At 41.9% G+C, this 17,063-nt stretch overlaps 4 protein-coding genes across 6 annotated transcripts; 3 read left to right on the plus strand and 1 right to left on the minus strand.

Annotated features, from left to right (window-relative positions):
- The first annotated feature begins 852 nt into the window (after positions 1–852).
- On the plus strand, positions 853–2,716 carry LOC117138052. Of its 2 annotated transcripts, none has more exons than XM_033299869.1 (4): positions 853–978; positions 1,776–1,936; positions 2,019–2,191; positions 2,261–2,716. In XM_033299869.1, the coding sequence occupies exons 1-4, from the start codon at positions 972–974 to the stop codon at positions 2,679–2,681; spliced, it is 762 nt and encodes a 253-aa protein (XP_033155760.1). In that variant the 5' UTR covers positions 853–971; the 3' UTR covers positions 2,682–2,716. The 2 variants fall into 2 exon arrangements, with proteins under 2 accessions (XP_033155760.1, XP_033155759.1); XM_033299868.1 differs by lacking the exon at positions 853–978 and adding an exon at positions 1,621–1,714.
- A 2,912-nt stretch (positions 2,717–5,628) lies between these two features.
- LOC117136617 lies at positions 5,629–6,927 on the plus strand. Its single transcript, XM_033297604.1, has 2 exons — positions 5,629–5,764; positions 5,818–6,927. Exons 1-2 carry the CDS (start codon positions 5,711–5,713, stop codon positions 6,715–6,717), a joined length of 954 nt encoding a protein of 317 aa, XP_033153495.1. The 5' UTR covers positions 5,629–5,710; the 3' UTR covers positions 6,718–6,927.
- Positions 6,928–7,115: 188 nt separating this feature from the next.
- Positions 7,116–12,993, minus strand: LOC117136270 (poly(A) polymerase beta). Its single transcript, XM_033297099.1, is given in 9 exon segments — positions 7,116–7,659; positions 7,722–7,841; positions 8,700–9,405; positions 9,469–9,741; positions 9,802–10,383; positions 10,442–10,638; positions 10,702–11,460; positions 11,527–11,649; positions 12,423–12,993. Coding segments are annotated over 6 exon segments (2,484 nt in total). The 5' UTR covers positions 11,423–11,460; positions 11,527–11,649; positions 12,423–12,993; the 3' UTR covers positions 7,116–7,659; positions 7,722–7,836.
- An 885-nt stretch (positions 12,994–13,878) lies between these two features.
- On the plus strand, positions 13,879–16,502 carry LOC117137336 (ubiquitin-associated domain-containing protein 1). 2 transcript variants are annotated; one of them, XM_033298726.1, is made up of 6 exons: positions 13,879–14,273; positions 14,408–14,419; positions 14,485–14,974; positions 15,030–15,365; positions 15,422–15,725; positions 15,791–16,502. In XM_033298726.1, exons 1-6 carry the CDS (start codon positions 13,879–13,881, stop codon positions 15,937–15,939), a joined length of 1,686 nt encoding a protein of 561 aa, XP_033154617.1. In that variant the 3' UTR covers positions 15,940–16,502. The 2 variants fall into 2 exon arrangements, with proteins under 2 accessions (XP_033154617.1, XP_033154618.1); XM_033298727.1 differs by lacking the exon at positions 14,408–14,419 and having other exon boundaries at positions 15,791–15,939.
- The last annotated feature ends 561 nt before the right edge of the window (positions 16,503–17,063 follow it).

Genomic DNA, 17,063 nt, shown 5'->3' on the forward strand with positions numbered 1-17,063 from the left:
GAATTAAGCGACTCTGTCGTGAATAGCGCACAGTGACTGGAAATAAAAATCGCCAGATAAAACATAAGAAATTCCAGTGACTTGATGACCAAGTGTAATACCAATTGAGAATTTGTAATTGTGTGCTGTTTTGCTTTTTAGAAAAAATTACACATTCTGGGAATCGAAATATTTTGGTATTGTCTTCCCTAATTAAGAAGCACATCAACATACAAATAAGACCATACCATTCATACAAATAAGACCAACAAATTTCCTTGGTATAGATATTGAAAATTTTGGTAGACTGAGTTCCATAAATTCCAAAGAACACCAGCTTAATATACGAATTTCTGTGGTCTTCGAGCTTGGTTTGAAAAGTGCTTCCATTCCTCGACGAATTAATTTTACCCACTGTCTCCATCCAGCAGGATGTCTGCCTGGGTTTCTCGTGTGGTTGCAATGCGGTTGTGCATTTGTGCGTGCTGCCGCTGCTGCATTAGCATTCATGTGCGTGTGTGCCATCCGGCAGGTGCAAAAGTGGGAAATTGGAAAAGTCGGTGAAGACCTAAGGTCCCGGCCCAAAAAAAAAAACCCACCGAGCCAAGCGGTGGCTATGGCCCAAACTGATGACAACGTCGGGGTTAACTGGCAATAATGGCATGCAGCTATTCTGTCGTTTCAGCCATCTCGGAAAGCCGCCGATAAACCGCTTGGGAAATTGTTAAAAAGCGATGGTTTGACTTCGATGCCTTGCGTGATGATATGCCACATTTATACACATTTTCCTTAAATGTTTGGTCAGGTATTTGGAAAATTTTTTAAAACTATGGCGAGCAAAAATACGTCATATCTACAACTTGATTTCAACTGCGATCAGTTGTCAACGACATTTCCGTCCATTAAATTGAGTTTGTTGCAGAGCCTGTTTGTTACCAAATTAGAATAGCTATCCGTTGATAGCTAAGTTTGTACCCTTAAACGTTTTCTCAATGGAGGGTAAGTGGAAATGCAACAGGATTTTTTATTGTATAATTTCAAAGGTTTGAGTTCTATGTAGATTGTGATTAATTTATATATGCTTGCTAAGTGACAGGAAAGCAAAAACCTTATGGTGCAAATTGTGCTGTTTTCAGCCTTTTATCCTACAGGGCTAGATTCCTTAAATGTTTTCTAAAAGCCATCACGCACTGCAAAACAATTTTTACCTACCTCTGTTATCGACACCAATGACAAACCACTTTATGCCCCATTTCCTCTTTTGCCAATTGAAGCTATTAGACCCGCACAAAAATCCCCCAACTGGGTCAAAGTTCGGGGGGCAGTCAGTCAGTAAGGCAGGCCGAATAACAGCGAAATAGAATGAAAAGATTGAAACATTGAAAAAATACGAAATACGGAAAGTCGTCTAGACATGTGCTAAATGAAATCAAACATCGCACACCGATTCCGCGGCGAACCGTCGACGGTTTAGACATATTGATTTTATATCATCATCGATGGGGGGGATATGTTCGAATTCCATTAAGGCACTCGGTGCGTGCTACGATGCGTGTGCTGCGGTGGCTGTCACGGTTCGACAGTCCGCCAATTTTAGTATTTTCGGCACAACATTCAGTCTTTCACCGACTTTCCTCCAATATGCGTGCCCAAAGACCAAATGCCCAGGAGCGCGAAAAACTGCGTCGCCAGCGATCCGAAACTAGGCTCGTTGTCGCCGGTTGCAATGATCTAGGTTCGGGATTTTCCGTTTTCAAAATTCAAGTCACTAATATCGCAATTCGTCCCTTTTGCAGGTTTCGAGTATGTGGTCAATCCTCCAGTTTGGCCGACGGTCGGATTTCTCAGGAAAATCCATCGGGACTCGAGCGGAGACTTCTGTAGGGACAGCTATACCAAAAATATTCCTTCGGTCGCACCTAATACATATGATGTACCCAGACCAATGGGATTTAAGGTAGGATATATTTCAAATCTAATTTATTATAATAGTTAGAAATATTTTTAAGCGCAGCAAATAAAATATTGTATTATTACAGTACCCGTCAAAGGCAGGATTTTCTGCCTTGGCCAACAAGATGCCACGACTACCAGTCTTTCGAGAACTGGGATATCCCCCAATTGGATCCTACGCTACCGATTTTCCAGGAACTCAATACTACTTCACTTTCAACAAGCAAACTGTGCGGGAACAAAAATGGGTTACACCGGGGTAAGAATCCTGCAGCGGTTTTGAAGAATGCTTTTTCATTTGGGGGCGTTTTTCAATTGTATTTTCCAGCCCGTCAACCTATACGCACCACCTCAAATATCCAGACTGGGACGTGGAGACAGCTTTCGGATCCAAGCGCATCATCTGGCCATCGGTGGCCGTATTTTGCAGTCCCCAAAACATTGTCAAATGCTCGACATGTGGCGAAAAGCCAGTGGGTGACTATTTTCACAACTTTAGCAATGACGCGGACATGTGCCGACAATGCATGCATGTCGAGATGGCGGCGATCAAGAAGTGCAATCTCCAGGTGACGGAGCGGTACAGTCGGCAGCAGAAAATCAAGCAATTCGTACCGGCCAGATACTGCGGTTTTTTCCACGATCACAACCAAACTACGGCCACAATTGAACGGGATTCGCGGAAAGTGTTGCGCCAAAAGATACGCGTGGAAAATTACTTATATCGGCTGAATGCAAAGATAGAATAGAGTTATAATAATTAATAAAAAGCGTATATGTTACAATTGAAATGAATGTGTTTTTATTGGGTTTTAAGCTCGAATTCAATTAAGGCAATACATTTACAATAACATCGTAGGAAACTATAGACAAGTTTTAACTTTGTTTAGCGCACTAATTCTACAAATATTATTCTTTGTTTTCCTCACAGCGGATGCCTGCTGTGGCTATACGGAACATTTTAATCGCATTTCCGCCACTCGGTTTCCTTCATCCTCCTCTGTGTATTCCCACTTCCGGTCGAGCTGGAGGATTTAGCAACCCACATAAGTCGAAACAGGAACGGTGGCACAGACAGCAACGTCCTTGGCCACAATGCAACAATGGCTGCTGCCCATTGGCAGCCATAACGAACATTATGGCATGGCCGCCATGTCAATGCAGAATGGGATTGCGCCGTTTGCTTGTTTTGCATTTGGCCAGCAGCAAACTGGCCACGCCTCGGGCCAAGAGTTGGTTTTGGCCAACTTTTGGCCATTCCGCACACGCGTTAAATTCCAAATGCGAGTCAGGTGCTCTTTCACCTGGAAAGGGTTGAGCAGCAGGCTGTTACCGGATAGAAAGTTTTGCACGTGGTACTCCCACATTACCATGACACTTCCTGGCTTACGATTTCGGACACATAGCATCAGCATCTATTTAAAATGCATGTGCAAACTTAAGACGGTTTCTTAAATTGAAATTTATACTGACAAATACGCACTTGGCTTAGATCAGAGTGAAGAAAATAGATGTAGAAATCAAATCTTTATTCTTTTTCAACTCCATTAGAATTTCATCAACAAATGAAGATAAATTCTAATCTTAGGATTAATCTTCAAAACTTATAAATTCAACACACCTAGATACAGTTTTTATTTATTCACTAGAAATAAAATATGTTCTAGTGGCACCACCAACTAAAAATGATTGAACAAAAAGCAATGAATTGTAAAGTGCAATTAAATATTGACAAAACTGCAGACAAATGACGAATTGATGCACAAGCTAGAAAACCACCGTCTCATCAGTTTTTCCCAAATGTTCAAAGCTTGAGGAATTTGTGCAATCAGAAAGTCTGTTGAAGGAAAATATTTCTGTTTCATGTCCTGGCAAACCACTGAACGTAGATCGATTGCCAAACAAAAAAGAACAGCCACTGTGATATAAATTGTGAGAGTTTCGAACTACATCATCAGCAACCGTTCCCTTCTTTTTGTACAATTTTCAATTTTCGCACTGAGGTGACACAAATGCGTGCCACAAATGACAAATCGTTGGAATTGGCCGTGCAACCAAAAAGAACAGCCACTGTGATATAGGAGTTTTTCAATAATATATCAGCAGCAGAAGTTCCCTGGGGTTAAAAACGGCATGGTTATTCGTGTGCGAAAAAAAAGTAAATTAAATAATGATGTAAAATGCCTTTAGGTACAAAAAGAACAGCCACTGTGATATAGATATGGTATATTAACTTACAGCACAGCAACTATTCCCTCTACTTTAAAGGCTGTGATTAAGTTTAGTAATCTGCCAACTTTGGCTTTCATTTTCCTTGATGAATTGTGGACTTTTAACATGCGTTATAAAGGAAAATCACTGTGATATGTTCGGGAACAACTCATATCACAACGATCGTTCCTTTTAGCGAATGGCCCGATGAATTTGGGGATCACTTAACTTGATTTCTTGACTTGTGGTGCTGCTAATGCCACAACGAACTTCAATGGTTGTCTAGCTTTATGATCGGAAAAGTCACCTAAGGCTGGACGACCAAAGAAACTAATTGCAACCGGCACAGAATATTTGAATTTTCACTCGCAACTTCACTGAGCATGTTGAATATTTTAAAATTATAGCACGAGTGTTCGGTCTAGTCACTTCGCTTGATCGAAACCTTTCTTTGGAAAAAGAGACCATACCGACATTCGCCATTCAATTTTAAAACTGGAGTGCCCAATATCACTTACTCTTGCTTTTTGGATTGTTGATTTGAAGTTGCGACGATGTGGCCAGGATCTTGAGACACACTTTGCCCAGTGATGTGAGATTGAAACATAACTGCACAAGATGCATCCCAGGATCGGGACCTTTGGTGGTTCACAATTGGCTGGTCGTCGTTTCGGGATTATAGGACAAACTTTACCCAGTGCTGGCTTGGAAATTGGCAAAACCGAACAAGGTTTGTCGTATAATTGCTGTTCCAAGCTTTAAGACTTTGCTTTTCACTGCTGGATCCTCACACTTTGAAGATGCGTTGGTAACTGATGACTTCCTTGCCGGTGGTTAGATCTTTTATACCCGCTTTCTTGGCCTATAAACACCTACCTGTGGGTGGCGGGCGTTGTTACCTGGAAGGGTCGGGGCTGTTCCGCGAATTCGCGTCCCGGATCGCGACGACCTTAGTGAAAATTTTGCAACTTAATCCGTGGCCATAAACGGATTAATGCTACTCGGTTTCGGGGAAAAACGCGCAGCTGTGTCGCGCATAATTTTCGCAGAACTGCAATTAGGTTAGGCCCAGAAAGGACACGGGATGGCAGATCACCGTCGGGTTACTTTTGGTAGTTAACGTGAAGTGTGTTCCCCGTGTCGTCCCACGAAATCTTAGGTATCACGCAGGATCAGTCAAGATATTTTCACTACCTTAAACTGTATAGGTGGCGACTGTACACGATGTATTTAAAATCCTTGAGATATTAATGGCTCTTGAACAAACCACCTGTTGAAATTGTAGTAACTCCTTTACTGTACAAATTCAAAGGCATGACACCCATTTACATATATTAAGAACTTGTATATTATGCTAAAATATATATGTATAATATACACCGTAAAATGTTTACCCTGATAGAAGTATAACCATTATTTGTAAGGATATTTCCCGGTCGATTTAGCGATCGAAGTTTCATTGTAATTGAAGTCATTATGGGCTAGTGTTGAAAACACTTATTTTCTACATTCGTATAGTTGAATCACACTATTAAAGGATAAACAATATAAGACCACACATAAAACTATGCATTGGTATGGAATCCTCCAAGGATTCCTCCTGGCAATAACATCGATATTCGTGAGTTCGTCGAGCCACCAACTGCATCATCTTTGTATATTATCATCCATTAGATTTTATGGGTACAAGGAGTCGTTGGCTTGCCACTGGCTACACCCGATCTGGAGTCACTTCCGATCGTCATGGCAGAGGATGTTCCGGTGGAGAGAGCTCCAAGGCAAGTCAAACCAGATCCGTCGACGTTTGATATTTTCAAGGAGGATCGAAGCTCCAATAACCAAATACAGCAGAAATCCGACGGCTTTAGAGTGTTCGGAAAGAAACTACAGGACAATTATCACCGTAGAACTGGCTACAATGAAACAAATGCGCCACCAATTACTGTGACCAGAGGAAGCACTACTGCTCCTAAGAAAATTCATAAAAGTGGAATACGACTATTTGCTTCTCCACAAGATCCACCTCCACCTGAAGCTGCGGCGCCAGCTGATGGAGCTCCAGCAGCGGCAGGAGGAGCTGGAGGAGGTGCCGGCGGAGGAATAGGTGGTGCACCTCCCAAAGAACTGACCGTCAGTGTTCAACCATTCGTTACGAACCAATATGGGGAGAAGGAGTACAATGCTTGGGGCGTCACTTTTGGTAAACATTTCTTTGACACCCGTTTCGTCGCAGCTAGGCATGAAATGCCTCGGATGACTGTGAATCCGAAACCGCCCCGTTATTACTATCCAAAAATGGAGAATCTGACCACAGTCTGCTTGAACAGATCGACCATCTACAACGAGATTAAGGTCGAAAAGTGGCTGATGCGCCACGTCTACAGCATAAAGAAGAAAGTGCGCCCCTTCTTTTTCTCCCTGCGCCAGCAGCTCTACGAGAAAGGGGATTCGGAGCAGTGCCACAATGAGTCCTACACTGACTGGTTGGAGTACCAGGAGTGCGCCATTAGACGCAACCAGCGCATGGAGTACTTTATCCCCAAGTATCCGCAACACCAACTTGCCATAAACTAAAGACATCCACATCTGTCTTGGACTCACTCAATCTGTTTAAATTCCAGTTAAATTCATGATCAATCTTCATACGATATCGAGAAAACTGTTGGGACAACGAATGATTATCATATTAGTGATCTTCCTTTTCATTAAAATGTAAATTCAAAAATTTTATTGATTAATGGTTGCCGATATAAATATATTTTATTTTCTTAATACACAACGTCGATGAATTTAGGCTTTTTCGAAACAAACAATACTCATCCTCCATTCGTCATTATATAATAGTAACTTAATAATAAGCAATAGTTCCCAACCTTCTCATTGCTTATATTTTGTTTTCCAAATTCCAAATTAACCATCACCCATTTCCAATAAATAAGTTAAACATTGATACTTTGGTGTTTTTAGCTTTCGCTTTCATTTTTCTGGTTTATTTGGTAAAATTAAATCAATATCTTCATTTCATTTATATGTTTTTGTTATTACCTTTTTTCAGATATCATTTCTTAGAAAAACGAACATAATTGTTTCAAATTTTCAGCGTTGTACAACTAGAAGAAGAAGAAAACAAATATTGAAAACAAGATGAAAAATTAAAAAGAATCTTCTTAGTTTGTAAGTAGTTTTCAAAGCGAATCTTCTCCAGGATCTTGTCAGTCCGCTGCTGTCAATCATCCATCCATCTTTATCCACATCCTCCTCTCCACACTTCTCTCTTCTACGCACTCCTCAAACCAGCTGTGGGGAAGTAAAAAAGATGTACAACAATATTATTAAGACAAATTTTAGAGAAATGCTTTCTCTGCCGCTAAAAAATCGCCTCAAGTTATGATGTTTTCTTGTCTTAACGGCGATTGTTGATCTCCGAATGCCAATTTCAATTTGACGATAGGGCGATGTTAGTTGGTTGAACGAATAATGTTTAACACATGTTTGTAGAAGGTGTATGATAGAAACCTGCAATGAATGGAAAACCGAATTAGATACTTCAGTGCCCATTAATTTAAAATTAGTCTCACCGTTTTGTATAAAATATTGTGGGCTTCATGTATGTTCAGGCATCAATGCCGAGGAAATCAATAGGGAGATAATAACTATGATAACTAATCCTTAAATGGTATGTTTAATAACTTTTTACACTGCAAAGACATTATAAAAGCATCAAAACGGTTATTGGAATATATATATTATCGTGGTTTACATTAATATAAAAAATCTACAAGTAAATAAGAAAACTATGAAAACATAACATTCCCATTGTTTTATACAACCAAAGTGGAAAGAATTAAAATCAAATTAACAGTAAGAAATCTTTTTAAAAATACCTTCAACATTCGACTTTACACTTAATTTCCAGATGAGAACATTTGTAAAATCAGAGAGAACCGAAATATCTGTCCTAAAAACAATTTCCTCAGCTTGTCTATTAAAAATTAATTTGATCTATATCTCTTTGTATTAAAACCCAATACAAACCTCAGCAAAGATTTCTTTAATTTAATTCAGTAAACTGAGGAAAGCTAGATAGCCTAGTCTCATTTTTCCAAACCGAAATATAAATAAAATCAAATGTACATAAATGTTTTACATTTATTTTTTCAGAAATTGCTTCTTGGATATTGAACAAAGCAAGGTTTGTTTCTCATAATTTTTTGCAGAGTCCTATAGCCTAAAATGTTTGACCAAACGATTTTCACTGTAAATAATTTGGAAAATAAAAATACGAAAAATGTTCTGTTTTTTTCTTTTTTCAAAAGTTTATTTTCATCATCGTTTATTGAGCTTAGTCTCGGGCTAGGTAAATTGAATTTTTAAACCTTAAAACATTAGAGGCATGTTTTTGTTAGATTGTTTCCACATTGGCGGAATACTGGTTATAGAATACGTAATAGTAAGTAGATAGGCAACTTAAGAGTACAGAAACAGTCTCGTGTCAAAGGAAGTTGGGGAAAATGAATGAGAGTACGATAACGAGGATAAACATTTAGGCAACTTACAAGAAATTGTCGGTGCCGGTGGTGCGGCACTCGCAGCTACTGGAACCGATGTTGCTGGTGACGCCGATGTAGCTGTTATTCTGACCGCTTTTTGTTGCTGTTGTGTTTGGTTGTTAGGTGTCAAAAGTGGTTGATTGTTGTCCTCGTCATCATCATCAATGTAGTACGTTTTGTTGTAGTGGCTGCCGCCGCCACCGCCGTTGTTGTTGTGGGTGCTATGCTGGGTGTAGTTGCTGTGAGCAATGTTGCTGCTACTGATCATGGTTGTTGATGTTGCCGTTTGCTGCTTGCGCTTATGTCCGGTAATGCTTAGAGCAGCCGATAGACTGGAAGCGGCATGCAGAATCGAGCGTTGGTTGAAAATGCTGTTAGAGGCGGCTGCCGCAGCCGCGTTGTTGTTCTTTCGGAACTTCTGATGATGATGATGGTGAGCTGGTGGCTGTGGCGGCGCTGGCGGTGGCTGCTGATGTGGCGGATGCGGATGTAGCGTTGGCGGTTGTCACGAACATGCCACCTCCGTTGTGGTTGTGTTGCTGTTGGCATTGCCATTGTTGTGAGGCTGTGACGGTTCCTGCTCCACAACGTCCAACTCGGAGCCGTTCTTGCCAGAGGTCTTAAAGCTTGGCGCACTTAATTGCGCCGTTGTGGGCGTGGTGGGCGTCCCTGCCCCCATATCGCTGGAGGCATTCGAGTTCTCCTCTGTCAGCTAAACATACAAAGATTCGACTAATTAATACGTTCTACATTTATATCTTTTTATTCCACTAACCGAATCGCTGAGTCTCTGTATCTTGGCTCCGCTATCCCGACCGCGATTTCCACTTGATGGCTGCTGGCCTGGGGGCAGTGGATCCTGCGATTGGGCCAGTTCCGTAGAAAGTCGTTTGCGGTTGGCCAATAGCGTGTTATTAAAATTATTGTGACTTTCCATTGACTTGCGCTCACGTTTTAGGAAGTCAGAGTCTAAATAAAGCGACAGCTGCTTGCGCTTCACATGGCGGGCATCAATGGTCATACCTTCTTTAAGCATTTTGATGTTAACCTGCAAGATTAAATAAATAATAAGCAACTGAATATACATTAGTTTATGTTTTTTACTTACGCCGTGCATCATCACATGCTCCGTAAAGTTTTGTATGCTCTCGGTAAGGTCCACGTTAAGGTTCTCCGATCGCTCGAATTCCAAGCCTATAAACCACATGGAGCAGAAGGGTGCCGATGTCACAGCAGACTGGTTACCCTGCGACTGCTTCAGGTCGTCTTCATTTCCACTGTTGTTTTGTGAGTTGTTGGCACTTTGGCCCTTCTTAAACTCAAAACACTTCGGATTGACATGGGCCAGTGCAATATGGGGATTTCGCTCCAAGTTGCCAATTAGCAGACGCACCTTTGACTCAACAAGGCCGCACCACTCTAAATGATCGTCAGCCGTCTGCGAGTTGACTAACAACACGATAAAGTGGCGGTATCTGTAGAAAAAGCTAGGCGCCTCAAACAAACGCTCCCACGGAATGCGACCGAGCATGATTTCATCCGTGATGTTCATGCCGCGATTGAACTCGGTCAATATGACCTTCTTGGTGGATTCGGACACATTAAATGTGGAATTCTGTTGTGGGTATGCGGGCGTAATAATGGGCATCAGATGATACCGATCCGAGGCATTGACTCGCGGATCCCAGACCTAGAATAGGAAAATCTATTAGAGAACCGGACTATTTGGATAAGTTTTAGTGACTTACTTGAAATCTTAGATTAACGTTGTCCGGATGCTTGAGCAGCACTGGGTTAGGCCACTTCCAGCGCGAAAAGACCAAGAAAAACTTATGCACCAGTGTGGCAGCTGCAGCGTTCGGATACAGCTGGCAGGTTCTGGCCACCAACATGGCCCAGGTCACACCACCGAAATAACCCAATGAATTAGAGTAGATTCCGTGCTCTAAGAGAGTAAATGAGAACAATTAGAATTGAATTTACTGGAACTTTATATCTTAACACTTACTCTTTGCCCACAATTTGATAGTGCGCAGCGCCAGTCGGAAATTTTCAATATTGGGCACCAGGGCCAGGATCTCGTCCGTCACACGACAGCCGTTGAGACTGCGCACCGAACGATGATCCAGATTCCGCAGTAAGTTATCATCCCGTAAATCAAAGTCATCGGGGATTTCTTTTAGGGACAGACGGGCAAACAGCAAATCGATTTCGATGCCATCAAAGTTCATTTTGATGACGGGCACAAAGGCCTCTTCTACCGAGCGGCACTCTGTTACCTCTGGCTGCTTCTTGAGCACCTCAAAGAAGCTCTGAAAGTAGTCGGTGCGCTCAATATTTCGCGGAGCAACACATAAGGCATCTATATCGGCACCCTTGTGATGGACACCCAATCGATACGATCCGAATGTGTAGATCTTGCCGCCAAGCTTCTCGGCGGCTGACTCTGGCATATTCTTGCTGACAGAGATCTCCTTGACCCACTGCTTGACCAGTGTGTTGAGCTTGGCCAGGATCTCCATACGGTGGTTCAGCTCGTCCTGGCTCTCAAAGACGTTGTACGGCTCCAGTGAGCCACGGAGCTCATCAGTGCGCTGGAGATCCTCAGGCCGCGGCTCGGCCAGACTGATAGCCGAGGTCATGCCCAGTTGCTTGGCGGGCGGTCCGCCCGAGGTAGAATTTCCATTGTGCTGATGGTGCTGGCGATGTGTTGGTTCGGAATTCCACATGCTGTCTGTCTGCCTTCGTCTCAGCTTAAAGTTATGTCCTGTAAATTGGAAATTAAATGGATATTAGCTTATCCTTTCGGAATCGCTATATTCGATTTACTCACCTATCTAGGCTTAAAATATGTGGTATTATATTTAAGTTTACTCTCCAAGAAGACAAAATGGAATCATATATATGCGACACCTCCTCTTGTGGCTCTATTTAAGAAACTGCGCTTAATAAAATGCTGGAAAAGAAAAGAATACATTTAGTATGAAGGTTACTTTTACATTACCTTACTTTAAGGTTTGGTTTCAAAATTTGTAAGGAATTTCGTATTGAAATTGAATAGGTTATTTGGTTCGGATTGTGATAATCTCAAAGATTGCGAAATATTTGGGTTTCTTAAAGTGAGAATTAAAGTACGGCATTTCCAAAACTGATGACGACGCGGTTTTTTAAAAAGTGAATCACCTAATATTTGAACTAAATATTCGTGGGATACACATTCATCACGTGATAAGGGCTACATATATACAGCAGTTACTTCAAAATTTAAATTACCTTTTTCTTACTGTCTAGCAAAACAGTTGATTGACAATTACAATTTACTTTCGCGCTGAGTAAATGCAAATTGTAATGTGCGATAAGATATTTCTGATAGCGCCGTTATATACAAAAAACATAACAATGAATTTCGCACAGCAGCTGGGCACACTGGTTCGCTGGATAGCCTTTCGGGCATATAAACAAATGCGTAAAAGAAATTGGCAGATAAAATCGCGGTAGGAGTGGGTTGCCGTAGTTGTTGCTTGTAGCTGAATAATTGTGACAATGACAAACATAAACAAAGAAAGCGAATATTTATGCGCCTGCACCACCCCCCTCTCGACAAACGACAATCCTCCCACACAGGTAAACGGTACTCTCACGCACGCACTCACGCACACCCACACACAGGCACGCGCCGTATACATACACACACGAGGGGAAAAGTTTTCTCTGCTTGTTTTTGCTTACCTGCGCTTATTCTTCAGATTCTTGGCCTGTTTTTGTTGTTCCTGTGCCGCCGCTTCAAACAATATCTGAGGGTGTGTGTGTGTGGCGTGTCGTGCTGTTTGTCCGCTGCATTCGTGAGTGGTGCATATGTATGTATGTTTGTTAGAACTTTTGGCAGGAGAGTGTATCCCATTCATGTGCTGTTGTCGCTCCGGCTTTTACTCTTTTCGCACGTTTGTCTTCTTCGCTTTTTTGCCGCACTCTTCACATATCTTTTTTCGTTTCTTTTTCCGTTCCCGTTCCACCTCCTTCCACTTCTGCTTAACGGACAGAAACTCTCGCGTTTTATGCTACGTGACGCACACGCACACACCGATATACAAATGCCAGTACTTGCCAAAAAGCAAACACAAACACTTTCCGCCCACTTTTGCTTCGTTCCGGAGGCGACGGGGGCAAACTGATAACACAACGGGATCGACGCTGTGGCGTTTAGTGGGCGGCAAACATATTTTACTAACTTTTAAGCCCCTGCGCGTTCTAGCAATAATTAAAATGTGTGGCAATCGATTGGATGCTTGTGGCAATCGTTATCGTTTTTTGCGGCGCATAGAGATGTGCCAATGGGAGTAGCTAGGGATGGGAACATTTTCATGCTCTCTGCTCATTGTGAATGGGCATTTTTAAGAAACTTAAAACATGATTTATAGCAAATTGGTTTTAAGTATACCGTGTATGAACACCATTTTATTTCATCAATGTCATGCAGATTAGTTTTGCAACTAATTAATGTGAGAACCATCTGCACGCGAACCGCCTTAAGTAAAATAAGCTGAGGGCAATAGGATTTACGATCGGTTCTTTTACAGTTGGGTCCTAATCTGACCATCTGCTTATTTGAAATCTGCGGCAGATGTCACATTTTTGCACCTTTAGTGTAGGTAAAACCCAATTTCCTTACCTGTAATTAGAAAACCCATTTCAAACGGGGATTTTAAGTAAGTTTGGTTTTTATATGACGGGTCTAACTAGGTACCAATTTACCATTAAGACATTTAGATTGTATACTAATGGTTTTTAAAAAATCAATGCTGTCTTTCTACTAATATATTCTTGTAATTAATATTAAATACAGTAAAGTAAAAAAAAAAATGTTCTTTATATATGTACATATCGTGTTTTAATTTTAATGTTCATCCACAACATATTTTAAAATAGTATTTCGTTTTAAAATAACCGTTATAAACATTTTAAAATAGTATTTCGTTTTAAAATAACCGTTATAAACATTGTGGGTATTCACCGTGGATATTGCCTATCTGGCAGCTCCATCAAACAGCTGTTTGCTATCGACTTTACAAAAATAAAAATCGTTTTTTTGCAATAACGCATCGATTCTGTTTACTTGCGAGAAATATGCGAAATAGCCATCGAAAAGTGCCACAAAATGTAACAAACACCTAGCTGCAGACCCAAGATGATACCCTGGATGCGGGAGAAGTTCAACGAGAAACGGGCCAAGTGGTTAGCGCGTAGCAAGCGCAGCGGTGGTTCTCCGGCTGACGAAAGCCCTCGGAGCAGCAGTCATAGCCACAGCCAGCGGACAGACGCCAGCGATGCGGAGAGCCTGAGCGGATCCTCTTTGAATGTCCACACGGCGGAGTCTGAAACGCAGACGGATGGCGGGATATCCGCTTCCAATTCGCGGCCTCTTGTGGGCGGGGGCAGTTGCGTCCTAAGGACTCCATCGCCCGCTCGCCGACGTCGCATTCACCTGGAGCTACAGCTGCAGCGACGAGAGGAACGTGCAGAGCATCAGAAGGCGGTGCCACAGGACTCGCCAACGCCCACTCACCAACAGCAGGCCAATGGGTAAGTTATCAAACCGAACGAATATGCTTAAGTTTTTGAAAGTGCTCACACGAAACAAATATTTGTCTTTCGAAATTCTCCGTTTGCTTATCACTACCCATCCAACTAAAACAAACTATGCAAAAACTGCGCAGTTTGTTTCTCAGGTTAGTAATGCAATAGATATTATGCTACCTTTTAATTAAACCCATTCTTTTTGGAAACCACTTAGGAAATCAGCCCATACAAATCGACCAGGCAGCTCTACTTCTGGTGAGGCAGACGATGCCAGCAGGCCAGGTGAATCTATTCTCGTGCGGGTGATCTGCCCCAGCTCTCGGGTTCTTATCTTCAAAACGGACGTTAATAAACGCCTAAACGAGCTGAAGAGTGAGGTGATTCTGGAACTGAGCGACGATCCCGACTCCATCCAGCTATTTGCCCCAGATGTGCGGCATCTTAATCCGCGATACCGTCTCTATCGAGCGGAATACTTCGGCGGCGAGCTTAACGAGGGCGATACGCTGGCCCAGCTAAAAGTTCGCAACAATGAGACATTTATACTCTCCCCTCGACGCAATACTCTGCCGCAGACTGTTTCCCGAATTCGTGAGGTTCCTGGCCCAAATGAGCAGCTGGTGGAGAGCGCCACCCGATACGTGCCCGTCAATTGCAACCAGCTGCCCACCATCGATATTAATGAAATCTTTCAGCAGTCGAATGTGAGTACAATCCTTGGCTACTTCATTGATTATTCTAATACTATTCCGTTTCCAGATCCAATACGATGTGCGAAAGGTGTTGATCTCTTTGGCTCAGGCTTCTGCGGCGGTTATAGGAGCTGGGCCCTATGCTCCACGCCTGATAGCTATGCTAAAGCAACGTTTGATCAATCGCCGAAATCAGCAAGCGGATACGCTCCAATGCCTCGTCGACATGGGCTTCAAGCGGGAGCTAGCCGCATTTGCCTTGAAAGCACACAATGGCATTTACTCGACCACGATGGAGTGGCTAATACAGAACCAAAACGAGGAAAACCCACAGGAGCCGCCGGGCATGAACATGCAGCACAGTCTATCTTCCATCTCACCCTCCACGATTGTCACCAATAATGTAAGTAGTAATTAAATCATCGCTTTTGATTAAATGACAGCCGTTTTCTTTTAAAGGAAACCATTGAAAACACTGCTGCCTTGATTGAGATTGTACGAATCTACAGCCACCGGGATTCACCTCCCAGCGATGAGATTGTGGAATCGCTTACAGAAATGGGCTTCGAGGAGACGGCAGTGCTTGCGGCGCTGAAGAAAACTGGCAACAACAAGGCGTCCGCGTGCGAATGGTTGTGCGACAATCGATCGGGTAGCGTTATTGAACTGCGTGAAGGCTTGGCGCCCGATTCGCCCATCCTAAAGGTGATCCTGGAAATGCCACAAGTCCAGATGACCCTAAGCAATCCAAAGACTTTTTTGGGTAGGTCCATCTGATTTAGATAGAAACAGATGAAAGCAAAACTAATTGTGCATATACGTTTACAGCATTTCTGGGCATCCTGGAAAACGAACATGCGATACGCGTGTGGCGTGGCGACAACGACACAACCTCGGTCATCACACATATCCTGCAAAAGTACCATGAGGAGAAGCATGTGCTTGGCATCAATCAGTTCTACACGAACCGCTGGTGAAAGATGCCGCTAAGTGGCTTTACTATGAGATTAACCAAATTATATTTATACATATACATACACAAAAAACACACCCGAAGTGCATGGCTGTAGCTTGGTCCATTTTGGGGCCCTAATTATACATTGTGTATGTGCCCGTATGTAAAGAGTATTTTTGTAGCCAAAAACCATGAAAGTAAACTGCACAAAGCCAAAGATGCAATCGCTTCGCCAAGAGCACGCGGCTGCACTCTACAAACGCTTACCGATCAGTACGAATTGCATTTTATACATATACATATATACATAAATATAAATTGTAACTAGATCTAGCCAGGCCTTCATCCTACAATTGTATTAGGTTAAACAATAATAACTCTATTCATCTAGTTTGCTAGCTCATCTTCAGCCGAATCTCGCACTACATTTAGAAAATGTCACATACTGCATCCCACAGAAACATCCCATCAGTTTATAAGCGATCGTACTTGTGGTGATTTCAGTGCGTTGTAATCCCAGGTTGTTAAACCATCAACTTGAACTCAAAGTATTATTTTGTAAACCAAATATTCAAATTTGCATAGTTTTAACAAAATGCAAATAAATAAAAATGTAAATAAATTTGATACAAAACAAAAGAATTAATGTTTCTTTTATTTCCAGATTATATCGGTATTAAGGTGTAAGGTGTAACTTTTTATATAGTTCGTAAGACTACATTGTTTGATGCACGATTGTTGAATAAGGTTTTCAATGACAGTCGTCCTCGTCTAGCCAATAGTTATTTTGTGTTTATTCTTGGACTTCTTCTTAAGCCAACAGTTAACCAGTAGTTCCCAAAAATGGGGGATTCTTTGTGTTTATAGCAAATAGATAAGTTAACTACGCATGACTCAAGCTCCTTTGAGTTCACCACGGCGTATGAGTAATATTTACAGACACTTTTAACCAAAATGAATCATCAGTGATAAAGTTGGTCGGTACTCATTCGCAATTTAGAGCATATGTAAAGCTAAACATTTTCCATTACTCTTTCTAGTAATTTGTACAAATGGAATTGCTTTGTTGGCGGAGCAATTTGGATCTCTGCTGAATTATTTTCCTATTGCGCTTTTAATGTACAATTACAATTAATTTTCCATGCG

The sequence above is a fragment of the Drosophila mauritiana genome, chromosome 2R (genome assembly GCF_004382145.1).
Source record: "Drosophila mauritiana strain mau12 chromosome 2R, ASM438214v1, whole genome shotgun sequence".
NCBI lineage: Eukaryota > Metazoa > Arthropoda > Insecta > Diptera > Drosophilidae > Drosophila > Drosophila mauritiana.